At 36.4% G+C, this 22858-nt stretch overlaps 1 protein-coding gene across 1 annotated transcript in view; it reads left to right on the forward strand.

Annotated features, from left to right (window-relative positions):
- C2H8orf34 (chromosome 2 C8orf34 homolog) overlaps window positions 1–22858 on the forward strand; it is a 176947-nt gene that overhangs the window by 49236 nt on the left and 104853 nt on the right. Inside the window, exons 5-7 of the mRNA XM_049828656.1 lie at window positions 8609–8637; window positions 15675–15844; window positions 20141–20307. Coding sequence (XP_049684613.1) covers window positions 8609–8637; window positions 15675–15844; window positions 20141–20307 — 366 coding nt within the window. The remainder of the gene's footprint in view (window positions 1–8608; window positions 8638–15674; window positions 15845–20140; window positions 20308–22858) is intronic.

Here is a 22858-nt window from a genome sequence, read left to right on the forward strand (position 1 = left end):
TCATCTGGTCCCCACCCCTGCTCAAGCAGGGCCACCTAGAGCCAGTTGTCCAGGACCATGTCCATGGCTCTTGAATATCTCCAAGAATGAAAGACCTCTGAGTCCCTCTGAAGTATCTCACTTATTTCTCATAATGTTAGAATCAGTTGATGTTGTTTATGCATAGCTTAAGACAGACAAGCATAATCTTACCCTTTTAAGAAAAAGATAAAATAGTGAAATGTAAAAGCCTATGTTCTGTTTATCTTTTATGAGGAAGGTGATAAGCAACAGGAGTAAAACTCTTATAACAATAAGGGTAGAACTAGTTCAAAAAAAGATCAGAATATGTTAACAAACCACTAAAATAATGTCCTCAGTTTTGCGGATGAACCTGCGAGTATGTGGGATGTGAGAAGTTTAATATATATATCATGAACTACTTCAGTGCATTTAGCAGTCTCTGAAACACATTAGAATGGGGCTTCATTTAGACGCTTCTACACTATAGGAAACTATTAATGATTTATATTGCGGTTATGGAAGATGTACTTGAATGGAATGCCACTAACATTTTTCAGACACCTATGAATTTTCCCTCCTGATGATATAACTGATGATGATATAACTGCAAATGCACACCTGCATGACATGTAACTAGACTTTTATCAATCACCTCATGAGGGGCATTGTTTTAAGACATTATACTTTCGTATTTTTTTTCAGTCATACACAGTTGTTGATCTGAAATGGACTTTAGTCTGTAAAAATGACATATCCATGATCAGTTGAGCAACTAGCCCTAAATGTGCTCTTATAATTGAACCACAAAAATAGTCATCAGTATTCTATATAGGCTTTTTCCTTTCTTGTGTTCAGGCTGAACTTTAAACCCATGTTATTCTTGTGTGAGATCAATGTTTGTGATTTATTTTGAGATCGACATTTTTAGATAAGCTCAATCAAACCTTTAAGGAAGATAATTTTATCTCAGTACTGCAGCTGTTATCTGATACTGCCTTTGCTCATAAAATCCATTTGCTTTTAGTGTGATGTATGAGTAATAATACAAAATAATGATATTTTCTGAGATTGAAACAGGAAGAATGTGAACCTAATTATTGCTATTCAATTATGAGGTGGGGTTTATATGGCCAGGAGATCACTGTTACTTCAGTTATAAGTATCTTTTCCCTACAGATGTTAAATTTTTAATTACCTTCGTGGAGGTATTTGCCATTCTGATCTAGCCTGCTCAAAGCTTCAGGTCTAGAGTCTCTTTTTGAGTTAATGTCCTTCTCTGGAACAGTATTTGGCTTGCTAAAAGTTTCCCTAATGCTATTGCAGAACTGGGGTTTGTGTGACTGTCATCTCAGGTATGGTACTTTCTAGTTCTTAGAAGAAGGGGGTTGGCATGCAGGGGGTAGTAGAAGGGTAAGCTATGACTCTGTCCTTGGCTACTGGCCATTGTGGGCTACCCACCTTAACCAGCCTACTGCAGTGTACACTTTTGCCTAAAATGAAGATTCTGCAGTGTTGATTTTCCTGTTTTGAGATGACCTTGGCCTAGGAGAGTTTCTGGGACATAATTTTTGGTGGGTACTTTATTTCTCTCTGTGATTCATTACTCATCAAACCTAATCTTGAAACCTGTATTCTCCATTGGAGCCACTCAGAAATTTGGATGTAGAAATGCTGCAAGTCTAAAGCACTGATTCTTTTGCTGGGGATTAATTATTTTTATTTTTTAGAGCCGCTATGGGGAGGAGAGATTAAATCTGTGTTTCCTAGATAGTGACTATACTGATGTATAGTATGCTGATATGTTAATGCGTAGTGCCTTGTAGTTACACTGTTTCCCCTGTTCTTATGTGGGTAGATATTGGGAGGAATATTATCCTAATTCAATGTGGGTACCACTACAGAAACTTGATAAGTAGTTGTTTAATAACATAAGGACATATGCCCCTCATTGGCAAGAACTCTGAGGTTTCGATTCAATATGCCTTCACAGAAAATCTCTGAGTTACTACTGGAGGAAATACATCTAATTTTGAAAGTTGTCTATTATGACAGTCAATGACAAATCTATTATAAAGTTCCTATACAGAAATGACTGAGCTGGTTTTGTTTTTGTGTACGTATTTTCTGGGGCGCTTTGGTGCAACCAGAGGATGGTGTGAAACAATTTGTTCAGTTTACCTTGTGTTTAATACATGTTGCAAATGGGCACAGGGACTAGAATTTACTATGCTGCCAGCTGCACTATGGCACAAGACTTTGCCATGGGAAATGCAAGTACATCTGAGATGGCCTGTCCCACCAGTGAGGGAACATACGCTTCCCCTAATTTACAATGGATAGGACAATGCATTGGGACAGTTAACTGCTGGGCAGTTGATACATGATGGTATTCCTGTGTTCATGCTCAAGCTGCAGTATTAATCAATGGTAGAATAATAATTATTGTCCTGGAGTTTGTTACAGAACCTGTGATGCACTATGAGGTTGACAGTCCAGCCATCCGCAAGTTCCCTAGCCTAGACCGATCCTGAGATTGAATTTTGTCAAGTTAGTCAGGGTTGCATTGGGGTTGTCTTAGTATGTCTAAATTCTGTATGTCAAAACCTGTATGTCAAATCCAGAAGGCTTTCTTTGGCAAGTAGGAAAACTGGCTATTGGGACCTCTGTGGCCATCTTCTGGATGTTTAGGAAAATGCATAAGGTGTTTACTCCCATTGAGCTGAATAATGGTAATCTGGCACACATTAAAGTAGTAGCATTTTATTTTCTCCTGACTGGGTACACATTAGACTTGTCAGATGTACGTTGTGCATTTAGAAAAACGTAAGTCTTAAAAAAAATCTCAACTAATTTTTATTTTGTGTTATGTTTTCCTATAATTATTCAAAGACCACAAATAAGAGCAAAAATGGTAGCTATCTCTGAAGTTTCACAACTTTCATTCTATTCTTATACATACCTTATAATTTCAGATGTGTATAGCATATGAAGATATTGCAAGTTTTTAAGCTACTGTAAAGCTGATCAGGAATAATGCAGCAGGCAGGGATTTTATGACTTGCCATTTCAAAAAGACCTGAACTTGTGTGATGCCTACTGTTTTGTTGAATTGAGAGCATCGAAGTGTCTAAAAATCATTTCTTCAAAGAGGAATAATACCACTGAGTGGAGAAGCATTAGGTACTGGATTAATTGTATTTGTTGCAGGAGAGCAGCAACAAATACAACTCTTTTGCTAAGAACTGCATACAAAACAGCTAGGCATTTTTAAGAGTCGTGGTATTGTTACTAACAATGTTAATTTTTCTTTTGAAAGAAAGTTAATTTCCTGGTAAACTAGAAATTAAGCAGAGTGACCTAAGCAGAAAGTCTTGTCTTTACTGTGGAAGATACTCATTCTAGACTCAAAAGCGATTTTATTTCATTAAAACATGGTGCAGATACATTTTGGGAGGTGGCTTTTTCATCAAAGAAGATGCTATAACGCTGTAATGATCATCATCTTTATTTCTCCATTCTTACCATTGTGCTGCTGCAGATTGCCATAGGGATAGAAGATTGGGAACAGAAAACTAAGATAACTGTGTAAAGAATGGTTTTAATAATCCATGCTAATTTAAAAAAAAGGCATGACAAACAACTGTTTTAATATTTTAGGTATAAAAAAGCCGTAAGGTACATGTCTAATACAGTAAGATATGCTTTTGGGCTATCTGCTTGATGTAGGCATGATAATAGTAATTAAAGTATAATAAGTATTAATAAATTGCATTGTTATTACACTGTCTGGTAGTCATGTTTCATTTAATCCTAGTGTGTAAGACCTTTCTTGCAATCAGAGAGTATCTTGTTCATCCAGTTCTCTTAAAAAAACAAGCTATTGACAGGATGAAAGTCTTCTGGTTGAGCAAGGCTGTGCTACCATGAACAGCCCTGCTCCAGTTTTGTTGCTGATCAGAGATGGCAGTAATTGTGGCTGTGGAGCATTTCTGAAGGACTGTGAAAGCATGTTCAGAGCAATTACTTTATTGTTCCAACACCCTTATAGCACAGAGGGTCATTATACTGAAAAGTAGAAACAAGTGCCCTGAATATGTCTGTGTAATTCACCAGACAGGTGAGTGGGCTGGGTACTTGTGACACCTGATCAAAATTCAGCGCCCTTAATTACTTGTAAAAAGGAAGATTTTTAAAGATGTAAAGTTGGCAGTTAGGTATGTAACTAATTCCCACTGTAAACCTTGTCTGTGAGCCTTAGCTGATGGTGGCAAGCGAACTCTCACACTGTTAGTCAGAACACTGCACTTTTTCATTGCAAAAAATAAGAATGGCAGGACTATTGTATAGTTGTTAATCATAGTATGATATAAAACTATAGCAAATGTTGTCTGTCAGAAACAGCTGCTATGAGAGAAAGGGTAAAGCATGCTCCTTTATGCCTTTGACATCAGAAGACCTTCCCCAACAAAGTCAGGAGAACTTTTTCAACAGCCCCCTTCTTATCCACTGCTCAGTGACTTGGGGCAGAGAAGTAATGAAGCAGCCCTAAAACTTCCATTCTCTATGTTCACCATCATGCAGAGTCAGGCTTTAAATGCTTTAAGCTGAGGGAAGTCAGAAATAGTTGTTCCTAATAACATGAAGAGGAGGCTGAGGGGAGACCTTATCGCTCTCTACAACTACCTGAAGGGGGGTTGAAGTGAGGTGGGTGCTGGTCTCTTCTGTCTCAGGTGGCTGGTGATAGGATGAGAGGAAATGGCCTCAAGTTGTGGCAAGGGAGATTTAGGTTGGATATTAGGAAAAATTTCTTTACTAAGAGAGTGTTCAGACATTGGAATAGGCTGCCCAGGGAAGTGGTTGAGTCACCATCCCTGGAGGTATTCAAAAAGTGCGTAGACAGGGTACTCCATAACATGGTTTATTGGGCATGGTTGATGGTTGGACTCAATGATCTTGAAGGTCTTTTCCAACCTAAATGATTCTATGATTATATGTTCTAACAAAGCCATTGGATTCAAGGTTGAAGAAACTAGATGTGTCATTTTTTCTGGCATTAGAGCTTTTTGGTGATTAAGTTGTGATGGAAAAAGGCTACAGTTTGAGGAAGTGACTAAATTGTTAGGTAAAAAGTTTTTAGTGTGTGGACATTTTGGCTACATCTATGGGTGATTTGCCTAAACCTGAAACATAGCTCTTTCCATTTAGAGTAGTTTCATGGAATGGGCTGTCGCTTTGTCTCTAGCATTCTGTGATTTTACAATGACATTTTTCTATTTAGAATATATAAAAAATAAAATTTTATATTTCCTCTTTTACATTGTATGAAAGCCACACAGAAAAAAAATGAAAATAACAGTACAAGGTAGAGAGACCACAACCAACTATTTGTTGTCAAATATACAAAACAGGTGAAAAGAGGGTTTTTCTTTTTGAAAAATGCTGATCTCTGGATATTAGCAATTATATGAACTGCAGAGGGCAACCACTTTACCATTACTTTGTAGAAATTCAGCTATTTTAAATTGTCAATGTATTACTTTATTTTCAAGTAACTGACAGTAACCTGTTTGACTACCGAAAAGTCAGGAGTGTGGTAAGGGTTAAAAGAATAACAGAAATCCTAAATAATCCTGTATGTTAATTATGACTATCTCTAAGTGTGTTCTCAGGATTCTGGTTTAAGGTGTTTTGGGTTTTTTTTGATGTTATGGTAAACATGCAATGAGTTTGATTTTTTGAGGAACTACTTTGTGAAAACTGGAGTCCATATTATTCCACCTGAGAACTGCACCCCAGAAATGACCTTACTGTTGTGATTTTCTGTCTACTGCACACAGGGTACAAGGCCCTCTCCTCTCAGTTTCAGCCGTGATATTTTGTCAGTTTGGCAACTGTGAAAGAAAATTAGTAAGAGTGGAGACACACTAAGCGTGTGGTGCGGTAGTGTCTTAGAAGAAAATGAGAAGCTTTTTTACACCCACCTTTTTATGGATTAATTTATCACTGTCTCTGCTAATGGGAGTTGTATTATCAGGAACTAATGGAGTTTTGTTAATGTTAATGGGGCTCAAGCCATAACATAAAGAACTTTATGACTGACAGTATGGTAAATCCTGCCTCCAGAAGAATCACTATGCCAAGATTACTGTAACAAGCTCCTTAAGAAATTTCTTCCCTAGAACCCTTTTTCTCTTCGCTTGATACCGTATCAGAGAGAGAGAGATAAAAAGAGTTTGCAGGTTTAATTCTGTGATTGCAAAGATAAAAATTTTCTAAACTTCTAAAATCTTATTTTGGGAAGATGTCCTCAGAAACTGCTCTCTCTCTACTTGCTCATCTAAGAAACACATTTAGTTTTGGTGTCTTGCTGCTGTTTGCCATTTAGTAAAGAAGAAATTTGGGGCATTCTGATCAATTAAATTACTTGGTGTTCTCTAAATTCAGCGAGAATTCTGGGGAACCAATGGGACTTATACAAAAAAGCATTTTACTAAAAGCACTCCTTTAGATTATAGATGTTTTTCAATTTTATGTGCTTATATGTAACTTAATCAGAGAAGTTAGTAGAGCTTTTTATGTGAGGCATATAGTTGTGTGTACGATACTTTCAATACTGATCTTCGATTAGCAACATAGGCAGTTGAATAGTAAAAGCATTTGACATTTTTTGGAATGGAGTCTTGGAAATGGCAGCGTTACCTTTTTGTAGTTTCTTTTGCCATACTTGAAAATAAATATTTTTAATGGGTAAGCCAGCACAGGGTACAATTGCTCTTGTATCTGATCCCAGGTTTCAAAGACCCATTCACAGAGTATCTGTGAAAGCAGAAGAAAATGGGACCAACCTTCAATCTGAGGAAATAAACCCACATCAAAAGAAAATGAACCGTCTTAACATTATGGGAGATTGCTGAGAAAAGGTAGTTTGTCTGTTCAGAGAGAGCATTTGTAGTCATAAAATGGATTGACCTTGGTTATGCAAAATATATCCAATGTGATGGAGAGCTGGTTGATGGAAATCAGGTTTTCAAAGTTGAGATAAAGAGAACCTTGAATTAGGTTTTTACTGTCTTCAAGAGTGCAGTTATCTTCTCTCTAGTAAATGCCCATTGGGGGTTGAAGAAATTCAAAACACACTAAAGTCCTTTTGAATGATTCAGGTTGGTGCAACATGCTGATTATACTTATGGACGTTAGTGTAGTGTCTGGGCTAAATAAAAAAGTCTGAAGTTATTAAAATGGGTTAATTGCTATGAGGGGTAGAAGGGTTAGGCAAAATGGATCTTTTTCAATATAGTCTACTTCAGAACTATTGAATAACTGAAAATATTCTGTTAACTCCTAGCATATTTCTTATGTGTTGATGAGGTCTTAAAATTATAATTACAGTTTTCCTAGGACTTCACTGTTTTTAAAACAAAAATTGATATGAGGAAGTAATCTAAACTGAGGATTAGCCATATAGAGTTAATGATTAAAAGTACAGTAAAAAAACAATTCATATAGTTATGATATACCAAATAGTAAGAAATAAAAAAGTCATCAAAATAAGCTTATGCTGCTGGAATCTTTAGTATGATTTTAGAAGGAGTAACTCTCCCCTCAGCTGATACTACATATTTTACAGTATCATCTCTTGCATTCCTTGGAAGAAGTTTTCTTGATAACATGATATGAATTAGAAAACAACTTTCAAGTGCGTGTTCTTCCTATGCCTGGGTACTTCTCCATTTTGTTTTCACCACCAGGAGATGCTTGTCTTTGGTTTTTGAAATGAAGTTCTAACCTGGAAATGTTTCCTATCAAACCTCATAGGAACCTGGGAAATCCTTTGCTTTCAATATATCAGAATTTTCAACGTGGTAGCATTAAATGTATGATTATTTGATCTCTCCATGTGACATGACTGAGGCATGTAGATGTGTAAAAAATTCTTGAGACCAGCTGTGCATATTTAATGTACTACAGGATAGTCATAATTAAAAGAGTTAGATGACATGATAGAAGCAAGCATAGGAAAGCATCAGGCAGGCATCAGCAGAAAGGACAGAGCAAATATGTTCTTGTTCAGGAGATTTGGAAAAACAGGTTTGTATTCTATTGTGAAATTTTACTTTGAAATTTTCCTCTCTTTAAATTCCATCTGTTTTCATAGAATCATTTCTACATTGAACCATGGAAAAAGAGAGAAGACTCATGTCCGTGTTGCCCTGTAATTGCAGCATGACGTTATGCATGCTGGTCAGGGTGAGATTTGCATAATAATGTGTCCATATGTAAATATTATGTTGCTGGTTTAATTTTAGAAAGCAGGTAGAAGTATACTTAAGCTCGTTATCACTTTACTGGTACATCTGCTGTTTTCATTTCCATAGTTTTTTGAAAACTCATTTTGATAATATTGCAGCTGAGGAAAGTTAAGAGTATATTGTTTCTAGGCAATTTCACTAATGGAACAAAGTATACTGTATGGTACAGCAGTGTGTACAGAACAATATGTAAACTTTTCAGATTAAATCTTACTTTTACTTACTGTAGTAAAAGATATTTATAGAAAGAATGTTTCTAAATCTTTTTCTTTTTTTTTAATCTGTTTTATTTGCAGGCATTGCTATTTCTGATGAACTTGATAAGGTAAGATTTATTGTATACCTAATGAACACTACAAAAAGACAGATGATTGTAATAATTTTAGGTGATGAGAACTGCTTCTCCCTGTCCTGGCATAATAACTTCAGTTCTGTTGGGTTCAGAGGAAGTTTGCATATGGAAATCTATATGGGTAAGTACCATATACGTTGATACACTAAGAGCTTGATCCAGGATGGGCTGTCAACTATGGAAAAAAAATATCTCACTGAGTTTAAGAGACTCTCATTGAGGCCATGGAAATGCTTTTGAACTTGATACCAGCTTTGCTTAATATAGTCTGTTGGGTTGCTTTGTGTACTTTTGGAAACATTTAGCTTTAAATACCTTTTATTCTTGAAGTCATGAATTCTGCATTCTCAGATGTATTTTGTAAGAATATTTAGGAATAATTTTTGCTCCCCACATTTGATCGGGAATGCACAGGGCATAAAGATCAGTCTTTACTTCCTTGCTGAAAGGAGCAAACACTGATCTCTTCTGGTTTGGCCTTTTTGATACATTAGTCAGTTAACATGAATTTTAGTTTTAGCTGTAAAGAACTCTATGCTGAAAAGAGTAATCAAGCTAATTTTTCGAAGTCCCAAAGGAAGCAGAACACCTTTATCTTCCCTGTTCTCACCAGTGAACAGCAGTATGCTTCTAGTGCCAAGAATCTTGGGTTGTGTTCTTGCTGTTAGAAACCATTACTCTCAGGAAAATAAGATCAAAAGGTATATAAGACACAGGAATAATGCCTAATACAGGAGACAATTTTAAAAATATCTTTCCTTTCTCCTGGTAAAATGAGGGCACCAACCTTTTGGACACAAGTGCGTATAAAATACCTCCATTGGGTTCTCCAGGAAAGGCTAGTTAGACAAGACTGATCACTGTTACTGTGCAGTCATGTGCATATGGGGCTGCCATTTAAAAACCGTGGCCTTTACTTATCATTTTGCCCTTGATCTTGCTTTATCTCATTGTTCATATTGAGAGTATAACAGTATCTAAGTCTTCCTTCCTACTATTTCCTTAACTGTGCTCAAAAGTGATGAGAAATACAATTAGAAAGTCCTTCCATTAGAACACTTACTTTTAAGAATATTTACAAAGAACTCCTCTTCGTTTGGTTTTGTTTGCTGAAAAAAAATATGAAATACTGTTTGTGGAAGGAAAAGGATGTTTTGGGCTAGAGCTTGTTATTACATGCTTTTTACATATATTTTAGATACTTACGTGTTAATCTTTTTAAAATGATGATAGATTATTATTCAAAAGCATTCATTTTTTAAAATTTAATTATTCAGTATGAAAATTGAGATGGGGAACATTGTTTGTGAATTTCCTCAGGATCCAGTCTGAGTGAAAAGTTAATTTTGTTACCAAATACTTCGTTGTTTGTGATTTTAAAATTGGAAGGTGGTGGGGTTTTTTTAAAATTAAACTTGCCATTATGTTATGTACATTCGATAGCTTACATTACCTGACAGTGTTACAATACTGCATCTGCTTTAACATCTGTTTCTGATGAAGACAGGTAAATTGAATGTTCTCGAAATCAAAAGTTATTTGTAAAATAAATAAAAACCCAAGCAATAAAGCTCTTAACGTGCTTCCTTTGTGCAGCATTGCTCAACAGGCTTCCAGGATAGATTTACAGAAGCAGTGCAATTTATCATCTCCATGGGCATTAGTGAACTTCATTTCTATTTCTTGTTTGGCCCCTTAAGGATTTTTAATGGACGTAAAGGCTAGTTCTTTGTTAAGAAATTAAGCATAACCAGGACCATTCTGTGGAATCGTGCCTCCTAGGAATGATCCCTTACATGAGCTAATTCTTGAAATGTTCCTGTGACTTGTTTCTGAGTGTATTATTTGTGTTGGGCCAAAAGCAACCAAAGACTACCTGATAATGGTTTAACGTTAGACAGAATTTAGTTCCATTTCACCTGAGCATATTCCCAGGCGATGTTTATTTTTCAGGTAGTCAAGTTCATTGTAGTTCCTTTCCCAGAAATACATGCTGATACTACAGCTTCTTTATCTAAGCTGTGGCAGCACTGAATCATTTTTCAAAAGACATTCATCTGTGGTTTGGATTAACCATTTAACACTTCAGGTGCATGTCATGGGTCTTAGAACAGCATGCCCAAACTTGGCATTGGATTCTATTAGAACATTGGCATTAGATAGTTGTCATGAGAGACATAAAACTAAACACAATAAATTATTCTATACAGTCTTCCTTGCTTTATTTTCCTGATGCTCAGAAACATTCCTGGGAGTTATGACAGAGCCCATAATCCTGCTAGTTTATCTGTGGTTTAGACTATGAACCTGGAGAAAACAGAGAATGTGTGTCTATGTTTCTTTATTTTTGTTTCTCATTATGTAAGTACTTTTAAAAAAATTATTTCCTTCTGGCTGCAGTAACCTCTAACTGCCTTTGTCAGGAGAGTACTTGATCAGTATTGTTGGTTGATGTAACTCCTCCTCCAGGTAATCCAGTTAATTAGTTAGTTGCTTAGTTACTCGAGCATTTAGATTTGGAAAACCAATTTGCTCTGAATTACAATCACTTTTGTGATTTTGGATGGATGTTTCATTTAAACAGATTCTTGTCAAATATCTGCTATTATTAGCTTTGTGCCAGTACTTGGGGCTTCAGTCCAAGACAGAGGTAGAGAAATTACAGGCAGACAAGGTCTTCAGTCAAAATGGAAGCTTTCGGTTTGCCACTCTAATAAAATTTCTAAGTTCACTGGTATCTTTGCAAAAAAAAAAAAAAAAAAAAAAAAAAATCCTAAGATTATTGCAATTAAAACAGATTTATTGCATAGATTCCCTTCTTTTTCATCTGATTTACTTCAGACTTGCATAGTTTCGTGTTCTGCCTCGATGATTCAGTCCACGTCTCTAGGCTGTGGAAGCTATGTAAAATCAGCAACTGGCACTGCAAGTATGGTGTGTAAAGAAAGAAAATGAGAAGGGATGCCTTGTGGCTCACAGATTTTAAGGCTAAAATGCAGTATTAATAGAATATGAATTTCTGAATTGACTCACCCTCTTTACTACTGAACAGAAAGCATGCATGAAAGTGTGTAGTTTCCTAAAGCTCCTCAATCATGTGAAGAATTTCATGTAAACAAAGAATTTGAGCTAGGATGTTAGCCTTTCTGCAAAATTCATGGAATTCTAGGCTGATTTAAAAATTCTAAAGAAAAACACTGAATTCATTGTGAATTTCAGGTTTTTTTCCTAAGTCTATTTGGACACTTTCCTGGGAAGTGGAAGTTCAAATACACGCAGAAGTATAGAACAGCCATACTACTGAAACTCTGGTGTCCTAGGTGAATGCTCTGACCACGGGGCTACTGATGTGCCTCCTCTAGAATTTGCTGCTGCTGGAAGACATTTGTCTATATGTCACGAAATAAACTATAATATATGTTGCACTGTAGAATGTCTGCATTGCAAGATACATTGAGGCAAAATGTAGCTAGGATGCTACAGTGCAGAAATAGGTTTAAAATGGCTTTATATGGTTGTACCCATTTCAGCAATGTTTCTTAACCAGACTGTGGGGGGAAAAAAAAAAAAAAAGGAGTCATGCCCTTTACCTCTTGCCACAGTTGGAGACTGACTAAAATATTGCCATTTTAAAGGAATTTAAAAGGAGGTAGGGGAAGGTTTATTCATCTTCTGGCTTTTGATTCTTTAAAGAACACTTAGTGAAGGTTTTCCAAGCTTTTTTTTTTTTTTTTTTTTTTTTTTACTGCAAATACAGAGACTAGAAATATTTTCTTTTTAAATAGATGAGATTTTCACATAAACCCAATATTCAATGGATTGGTGCTTTAATTAAGATTCCTGTAGTGGAGCTCTCACAGATAATGTGAGACCTGTTGTAACATTGTGAGATTTGTCTGGTATTCCCAACAAAGTCTTTCAGTCACTTTAAACATTAATAATGGGAGACACCTAAGTGTTAGAGATCCAGAATTAAACTCAAGTGAAGATGATCTAATAATTCATAACAGATTTTGACCCTGAATGTTAATACTAAAACATTTTTTCTATGCTTTGTGTAGGGTATACTTTCTTCTTATATGTAGTATTACTACAATGAACACAGGTTATAATTAATAAAATAGAGGAGACAACTACTCTGAGTCACAAAAATAAACAAATTTTGTCTCACCCAAAAGTATTTCTCACTATGGAAATTCCCTCAAAATCCATATCAGAAATTAGGAATACTGAGCTTTTTAAACTATGCTTAAATAAATGGATACACAAATGTTGTTGTGCTCCCTGGTAGGGATTGCATACTGCAACCACATCTCAGCCCAATGTGAAGAGAAGATGCAGCTGTTCTCCAGTCTTTCTGTTCTTCTCCTGGTCTTCACATAAATGAAGCTAGAGTGTGTCAAGTTGGTAGCCACTGATGTGGATGATAAGTGGATGACACCTGGACTGCACCATAAAATAATCCTCTAGATTCATTTAGTGGAGATTTAAATATGTACCTGTCCTGAAAATATTTCTGTGTGCACTAATGTCACTGTTAATCTCTTCTGTTATTTATGGGGGAATATAAATTGGAAATCAGTTAAGATTTTAAGGTTGATATAAAAAAAAACCCCAAACTATAAAAACTTGTCTGAGAACAGAATTCTTCATCTGAATTTATTGAAGCTTTTGAAATAAGGTGCCAAATAAACACCCTGGTATTCTGAATAGACAGTCTCTGATTCTCCATTTATGGTTTTCAACTGTGGCTGCTTGTATAGTTGAAAGGAGGAAAATAAATTAGGTCACTGAAACTGTGGTGTACTAGTCTAATAAGATTCGAAAAGGAAAGCAAGGTGATAAAGTGAGGCAAAGCATGACTATATAATGTAAATTACATTTCTATTAAGTAGAGTATGAAAGTGCTACTTTAATCCCTAAAATGTCTAGAAAAGAAATCAGCATAACAAGGATAGACACTGCATTCATGGTTTGCTTATTCATATGCTGATGGTGCAGTGTACAGTGTCAGGAAAATCTTATGGTACTGAAAAAAGGGCAAAATTTTAGGTGCTTTTCATTTTCACTTAAGGGACTGAAAGCTTTTAGCAAGATTAACACTGCAAGTCGTTGAAAGTTTAACTAGCTCCAGGAACCATTTTTATTAATTATTAGAAATGATCCTAGAGTGAAAGGGAAGGGAGAAAATGGCTAGAGTAGCAGGAATAAACCTTAGAAGGGGCCAAATGGTTCTTACTTAAAGAAACTAATGTAAGCACCTTGTATAATGAAGGCATTGTGGGCAGTGGAATAATCTTTTTTCCTAGCTCGTAAGGATGATGGTAGCCACACCTGTGACAGGTTATGCCTGTCAAGTGACAAGAGGTCACTGTCATCTAGTCTACATTATCTGACTGACACAGTGCCAGACAGATGCACAATATCTATATTTGTAAGTACAAGACACCAGTGGTTAGGTATTCTAAAACCTCTGAAGCTGTGGTGTTTTCCTCAGATTTCTCTTCTGTATTGGCTGCATTCCATTTTCAGTGGTCCTACTGTGTCACATCAGCCTTGCAGAAAACAGACATTGTGTAAAAAGTGATTTAGTCAAGTGATGGAGAACTCTGGAGAGACATATGGAGAGTGGAGTGCGGTAAAGCACCCACAGGCACATTGCAGAAAGCAGAACAAAAGAACAAGGGTGAATGAGTCTAATCCAGGGCCCAGGTCACATTTGGCTCTGTCAAAATGGAAGCTCTTGGAGTTCTGCTGAGCAAAATTACAGCATCTAGCCAGAGCAGGGTAAATACATTAATATGAAAGCAGTTTGCAGCCTATTTTTTTCTTTGTTTCATTTTAGTAGAGGCCTTGACTTCAAACTATGGTTTTACCATACCTGTGTCAATTAGGAGGAGGCTTTAAAAATGGTTTGTTTTTAGGAGTCACTGTGCTGTACTTTTTCCAGATGCTGTCTCTTTGGAAAGCATTGTTTTATGGTGGGAATATTTATTTGAGACACTGAGCTAGGTAACAGCCAAGGATTTGTTTTCCTAAAATTTTCTCTCATTAAAGGATAGGAATAGAAAATATCTCTCCTAATTAGGAAATGTCTTTGCTAGCCTAGAAAAGAGTTTAATTAAAGCACAATAAATATTCCTATCCCATCATTTCATGTCTATTTTTTTGCATACATGTGTGTGTTTTAGCTTGACTGTACTGTTGTATGTGACCCTTTATCTACAACTGTTCTAGTAACATTGAGAACACAGTTACTCACCACTTCACAACAGCTTTTCCATAAAATTTTTAAGGACAATTAGTTTCCTTAATCTAATTTCCTAATAAAATAATGCAAATTATTGCTGCTGTTTTGAATATTCCAGCTGCATTTTGCTTGCATCTTGTAATCCTCTCCAGCTATCTTCTTCCAGTAAGTGGTTAAAAATATGAATACTAGTTTCAGAAATGCATTTTATTAAAATGTGAATACCATTTTCAGAACTGAAAGATATGTTATGTAAATCCCAGCAGGGTTATTTTTAAAATGCCAAATGCAGATGTGTTTATTAGTTTTACATTAATTCATAATGCAAATAAGAGTGATGCTATTAATCTACAACAGTCTTTTGGTTGGGGTGTTCATTATACAACTGACCTCATCTGTTGCTTAGCAAAACTGACACAGTGCCAGTTTTAAGAGATGTGCATTTATTAAAAAAAATTACAGTTTTTCAAGACGATACCCCAGATTTCTACAGTTGCTACTGAAAAGTAAGAAAAATGAGAGATTTGAGGCATCGGGGTGGGCAAATCTCTCTTGGATTTTTGTTAACGGGAGTCTTTTCATTAGTCCACAATTGTTTCTGAGTATTTTGTAGCCCTCTGAAATGGTAATGTACTGTACTCTTTTTGTACTTTTTTTTAATGAATGGTGCTATTTTCTATTTCTTCTTTTTTTTTCCTATTTACTTGTGTGGTTGAGAACAAGCAGTGCAGTGTTTCTGTGGCTTTTTATTTCTCTTCAGGACACAACAGGTTTTAACACCCCCCTTCTTAGACCTCGTGTGATTGGAGAATGGATTGGCCGTGAAGAGAATGATGCAGACCCGCTGGCTGCTGAGATGCTGCAGCCACCAATACCAAGAAATAAAAATGAGCAGTGGGACAGCGAGGATAGCAGCAGTCCTGGAGGAAGGTGGGATTTTTGTTCAGCCTAGAAATTTTATAATTTGTGAAGCAGAGCTGTCTTTGTAACACTCTGTTTCTGAGAGCAGAGTGCAGGGCTTTTAAATTCCCATGCCATAGTGTGGCAGCATGCAGAATAAATGGAAGACATTAATGTGTGGCTGGCTTCTTCTCATGCTTTTATGTATGATTAACTTTATACTCATTTGCAATCCCATGGGTTTATTCCCATGTATAAAGCTAAATGTATGTTGACATGATTGGGGTCCATTATATAATAATATTGTGTGTATAGCTTCATTCAGATACTTCAAACCCTTCTGTCTTTCAGCGGTTGGTAGTAGCTGTTTGTTAATCTTCTTGACACTATAGTGATAAATCTGATTTTCGCATTTAAAGGCAAGATAGACAAGGAAAACAGTATCTATGATATTTTTAACAGGACTTCTGAAATTAATTTTCAGTTCTTATACTTAGCATCTGAGTGTTAATAACAATTCTTTCTCAAAGAGAAAATTGTACTCAGCAGTAAATAATTTCTGATGATTTATTGCGCTTGACTGAGGGTGGGGGGGAGTTTGTTAATGTGCTTCAGCTACATGGAAGAGATTATAATTTTTACAAGGAGTCCATTTTCTGTGATTTAAACATACCTTTTTATCACAGAAAGTGAAGTATTCACTTTCTTAAATCCCTTAAAAGGGATTCATGCCTTTTTTTTTTTTTTTTCCCCCAAGTGTAAAGCTTGTGCACTGCCTCTGTCAATTGGCTTAAACACCTATGGCTCTCCCTTAGCCCTGTAACCTTTCTCCTTAGTTATACTAGTACTCTGACTGCAACACCTACCTTTTTCTTCCTCTTAAGAAGGCAGAAACTCTCTGCTTTCCCTTCGAAAAGGTCTAAGGTATTCTTTCACTATATGCTCCATGTGCTTTCTACATTGGAATTACCTCCCTGTCCCAAAGAAACTAGCCTGTCACTTGCTGTACTTATACAGGTTGCATTCATTAACTTCACTCATATGTTTGGAATGTTTGTTATCCATGAGTACTTCTTTCTTCTTTTAATTAGATTATTGTGGGGGAAGCTGCAAGTACTACTATTTCAAAGAAGTAGCAGCATGTAGTAATGATCCCTCAGCCACACATTGGACTGGAACCAACAGAACTCAGACACTGGGTCTCTCCAGTGCAGTTCCTGGGAAAGTAATGGAGTCAGCAACTGGCACTGCAGCTTGATTGTGAGGGCCTGGGTTTCTTTTTCCTTGTTCAGCAGTCCAATAAAGACACTGAATAAAGATCTGTTCCACGTTGCCCAGCAAATTGAGGATATTGTATCCCTTCTCTCAATAGGAAGGAGCAGAAATAAGCATCTCTGCCTAATCTCTTGAAGGGAGCAAAGAGGTTTGGTTCTGAGTAACAAAGATGATTCAAAGCAGCGTGTTTTTCTCTTTGTAGAGGGTGGTACAAGCTGTGAGAAACCTCACAGCTAATGCTATAATTAAAAAATGTGATTAATGGCTTTGAGAATAGTATTTGAGAAGTCTTGTTGAGTATCATGACAAAATCATGTTGCCTGGTGTATGAAATAAGGAGAATATGGGATACCTTATGCCTGGAAGGACTCATGGGACACTGATATCTCTAGTTTTTAGGTGCAGTAAGTGCTGAAGACCTGTTGAAAAGTATGTATCATTAAGTGGAAATACTGATTTTCAGTAGAAATGAATAACTACTAAATTACATACAGCATATGGATTTACATTTGGATGACTGATTTTATGTCTGGGATAATTCTTTGCTTCATTAGCATTTCATCAGCTTTTGTAAGGCATTTATAAAAAGCATGTTTGCAGTCTTGCAAAATAATCATAAAATTGCAGAACTTCAAGATAGTGGTGATGCTAAAATTGGTGCCACCTATATATGGACGTTTAAAAGACCCATACTGATCAAGGTTAATCTGAATGTTTAATAGTAGTTCACTAATAACAGGCAGTTTCTTTAAGGTCTCATTCTGTTTTACTGGGAATTAAAGTACTATTAGCAGAATTTGGAATTGACTATACACCAAATGCATAAGTAGTAGGTAATAACAATTTAGTTTTAATGTAGCATATATCTAGTACATACAAAGTAGCGGGAATAGTATGGGTTTTATGAGAACAAATGAAACTCTCAAAAGAGTGAAGTTGTTATCAGTTGTAAAGAATTTGGCTACTTCGTCTGTATTTCGTTCATCTACTTCATAGTTAATGTAGCCTAAAATAATTCAATTACATTTTTACCTGCGAACTGAAAGAGGGAGCAATTTGACATCCATATTAAATGTTTTCAATTATATCTTATTAAATTTGATTTAGCAACAATTTTAATAAAAAGTGATATATTATTGATCACTAATTATCAGGATTTATGTGATAAGTCAGCAAACTCTCAAAACTAATCCCATTCTTCAGTTACAGCATAAGAACAGGAAAGTGAAAACTGTAATTGTCCCATTATTCCCAGATAATATGTTTTCTTTTACCTATCACTAGGCATAAGGAAATGCTACATAAGTGAAATACTATATAAATATCCAGAGGATTAGGCATTGACAGATCACTGGTAGACTAATTGCCATCAGTGATATATGATTCCCTCTCTCTGTGTTGTTTTCACAGACCATAGTGTACAAGTTTTTTTCTGTTTGGTGGAAGGGGAAGTCCTGGGTCCTTACACGTTCATAGCATGCTATGGGCACTGAATATGCTGCAGAGAATGGCATATTCCTATGGACCACGGGTCTGTTGATAACATGCCCATTTTCGGTATTGGTCTTTTCAGCATAAAGCAGATCATAGTGAGTACACAGAGTATGTGATATTGGGGAATCTGTGAGTCATCTGCTTTTTTGGTCTTTGCAATCATGAACGTCACTTTTTGCTCCATTCAGTAGTGGACAGTGGGAAAGAACCACTACTTCCTTCTTAAAAACATACATTTCTGTGATGATGAGCAATGAAAGCACACATGTTGTATATCTGAACGCCAGGCCCAGTTACTTAAAAAAAGAAGTGCAATTAATTTTGAGCAACTGAAAGGACAGGTTTCGCTACTACTTTGACTGGGAAAGATAGTATAGCCAGTCTGAGGTGGTTGTATTAGTGGTGTCTTGTCAAACTGATGAAGGGTCATCTTTTTGCCCTTAATGTTCTTGAATGCTACAGAGGAAAGATTGTATTTGTCACTGGTTTTGTACTGCTCCATTGCTGCTGTAAGGGAGCACAGCAAGATTAATATGTGATAAGGGACCATATAAAAGTGCTGATGGCAATCCTGCTGGTACTGAGCTCATCTTTCAGAAATTTTAACACCGTGAAAATAGGATTAAACTCATTTCCAAGTCATTGTTATTAGTTTTCTACATGAAAAATTTCCTGGGGAAATTCTGAGAAGCATGGCTTTTGGGAAACTTCCTCAAGGGATAATGTATGTACACAGTGGAGAATTTGAATTATTTTTAATATGATGCTCTTGTTTCTTAGAGCCCAAAACAAACTAGAGCTTGCAGAGGCCCCATCCATAACCTGATGTCCTGAACTCAAAGTCTGTTCTTCATCTCCAAGGTCCACTTTGTCTTACTAGCACTTATCTTTGAAGTGGGAAATGAACTATCATTGATTATACTAAATTTTGTATATTTGCAACAGATCTGCCTTCCTGCAGCAGACTGTAAGACAGTCTGAGATGTTGCTGATGCCCTCATGTGGGGCCCCAAACTTCTGTCCCATTGTCTTTATCTTGATATTGTAAGGAATCAGAAATTGCTAACTGTAGCAAGTCCTGCCTTAGACCCTTCTTCTAACTTCTGTGCAGTTCCAGTTATCTGTTACTTAGCTTAGGGACAAAAGTCAACAAACCATGAGAACTGTTATAACTATATAGTTCTTAATCCTGTGGGGTCATGGTAACATAACCACTCAAGGGAGCAGTTCTTTGTTGTCAGCTTTGTTGCTGTGCGATCAATGCCTTAGCAATACTGATCAGTAATTGACATCCTGTTGTTCTGTATATGTAGCTTATTTAGACTTGATTAATGCCCATAAAGTCAATGGGAAATTTCCGATCATCATTCAATCAAAACTTTAGATAGAAACTGAAAACACAAACTGACTTATAGCATTCAATGACCAGGGAATGAGTGATAACCAGCATTAAGCTTCAGATCTGGAGGACATCATGGGCTACAATAATTTGACAAATGTGTGACACATTTTGTAGAGAGCAGCAGTAAAATAAAGTTGTGCTTTCCTCCCTCACAGCTTAAAAATGGAGCCAAAGACCAAAGGACTAAAACAACAACAGCAACAACATAAGAAACTGCTGGCTGCCATGCTTTCTCAGGACTCCTTTGATTCTGCTCAAAGCACAGCTCCATCTGTAACCGAAGAAGATATTGACAATGAAGATGATGCAATGGAACTGCTGGGTAACTGCAAAAAATTATGTGTATTTTCTGATACTTTTTAAATTATAGATTAATCTAAAAAGGGTAATATCTGATCAAACATAGATTAGTTTGAAACTGCTCCCTATGTTTGAAACTAAAGTATCCAGCAGCTGTGTGAAGGTTCATAGGGTTGAACTTGCAACTTTCAGGAGTGAATGTAATGAAGACCGTATATGTGTGTGAATAAGCTGCCAGCTGCATCAAAATCCCATGAAATATCAAACTCTTCAGGTGCTAAAAGTAATTGATTTGATTTCCTATGTAAATCACTTGCAGGTTCTACTTAGAGAATGTATTTATGTACAAGGAGCAAAATCAGCTTCACTGGCTTTTGTCTGGTTCTTCTTTTTCTTGTCTGTGTCACAGTTCTAGCTTTGGTGGGTTTTAATTGAGACTTCCTAGCTACAAATAGCTTACGCAATGTGAATTTGTAACCTCTCCAGAGGATTTGATTGTAATTTTCCAGTAGACTGTATTGTATGTTAAGTTGCACTCTAGAAGGCTCTATGCTCAGTGCTTCCTCCCTTTCCTAGAATTACTATTTGTGAAAGGAGGGAAATTGTTGAAGAAAGTTAATTAATAGTCTCTGCCATTTTTAAAAGATTCAATGCAAGATGCTTAAAAGGTAGTCATGGATTTCAATTCCGCCCCCCCCCCCCCCCCCCCCCAAATTTTTGCTATATAGAACTTTGTGGGATGAAAGCATGGGAAATATGGAATCTCAGGATAGCTCAGCATTCTTACATTTACAAATTCTGTCACAAATTACTTGTTATGTGTTGGACTGTAATCTAAAAATCAGAAAAACACATGGTGCTTTACTCTGTTTCTGTTGCTTCCTTACTGCAGTCTTCATAGAATCACAGAATGGTTGAGGTTGGAGGGGACTGCTGGAAATATCTAGTCCAACCCCTTGCTCAAAACAATCAGCTAGAGCAGATTGCTCTGAACATTGTTCAGTTGGGTTCTCTCCAAAGTTCTCTTTCCAAAGGTGGAGACTACAATGTCTCTTGGCAACCTGTTCCAGTACTTGATCATGCTCATGGTAAAAAAGTGGTTTTGTTATGCTTAAATAATTGTGAATTAATACATACTTTCCTTTTTTTCAGTAGTTTTAAGTTTGATGCATGCATTTGTTTTTACAAGAAAGAAGAGATAATGGGCTGGATCACTCAGGTGTTGCAATGGGTCAATTAGTTCTTTGTGCTTGAAGGCAGTCACAGTGCTTGTGACTGTGGGCTTGCAGTCTTCATGGAATCAGTTGGTATTTCCAGAACTAATCCATTGATTCCAGTGAAGGCCATAATTAGTCTGTAGCTGTGTTGCCTCCTTATTTCCTCCTGCAGTTTACAAATCTTTCCAACTTTATCGATGTGACATAAAAAGAAAGCTGAATGGGTGTCTTGTGCTAGCATAAACCACAGGACTCCTCTAGGATTCTGTGGCATCTGGAAGGTACAGTAGGTAAGTGTGTGTGTGATGTAATTGGCCTCATTATGTATCACATACAAAATAGAATCTTTTGTTAACTTTTGTGGGGATGGTGAGAAAAAGGTATCTGACCGATGTGTCAGTCTTCCCTTCCAGACACTTGAATCCCTGAAGGTATCTGGAACCAGAAAGGCAGTATAAGGGAAATTTTATTTTCTGGTGTTTTGATGTTTGGGCAGAATATTACCTGTGTACAAACAAGAGTTTTGCTTTTTTTTTAATAAGGGCTCATTTGTAAGAATCCCTTCTGGTTTTGTGCCATGCAAAACCTCGAACGTTTTTCTATCATGCATTTCATCGAAACTGGCAAAGTTTATACAAAATCAGCTTGGAACTAGGAATGGTCACAAATGGGACCTCTGGTTTGGATGGGGTGTTTTATAAGTGATTCTGAGATTCTGAAGCAAAATTGTGGCATATTTGATGAGTAGCCACGGTTATAGTGATTATAATATAACCATATTGCAGTAACTACCACTGATAGAAAGTTCAGTATGCACATCTTGCTGTTGAAAGTGTTGTGCTTCTGAAAGACTGGCTTTTATTTTAATTCTCATTTTGCAATTTTCTGACAGTATGTATTTTATATTTGATGTAATGGTTAGGTTACATCCTGCAGAACTGCTTGAAACTTGAGGGTATGACAAAGTGTTACACAGGAAGGGTGTTTTATTTTCTTTTGAAGGTAGCGTAAAGAACGTAAGTTTCTATCAGCAAACATGGGTATTTGTCGTTGCTATATTTTCCAGATCAGTAACTGTATGATACTGGGATTGAATTTTTTTATTATGTACTGCATTAATCCATTAACTGCTCTGATGCTTTTTACACTGCTTATATGCAGTATAACTAATTTGAAATCATGGCTTTCTGCCGTCACTGAATTGCAGGGCATTGTTGTATATAGCTACTTGACTTGTTCCCTTTAGAGTTCAGTATTTGTTGCTTATTCAGGCCTTTCTTAAAAAATTACAAAACCTCGCACTCCTAAGTCTGGATTCTGCGAAAACAAATTTTACTATTTATAGCAGATGATTTT

This window comes from Accipiter gentilis, chromosome 2, assembly GCF_929443795.1.
Source record: "Accipiter gentilis chromosome 2, bAccGen1.1, whole genome shotgun sequence".
Taxonomy (NCBI): Eukaryota; Metazoa; Chordata; class Aves; order Accipitriformes; family Accipitridae; genus Astur; species Astur gentilis.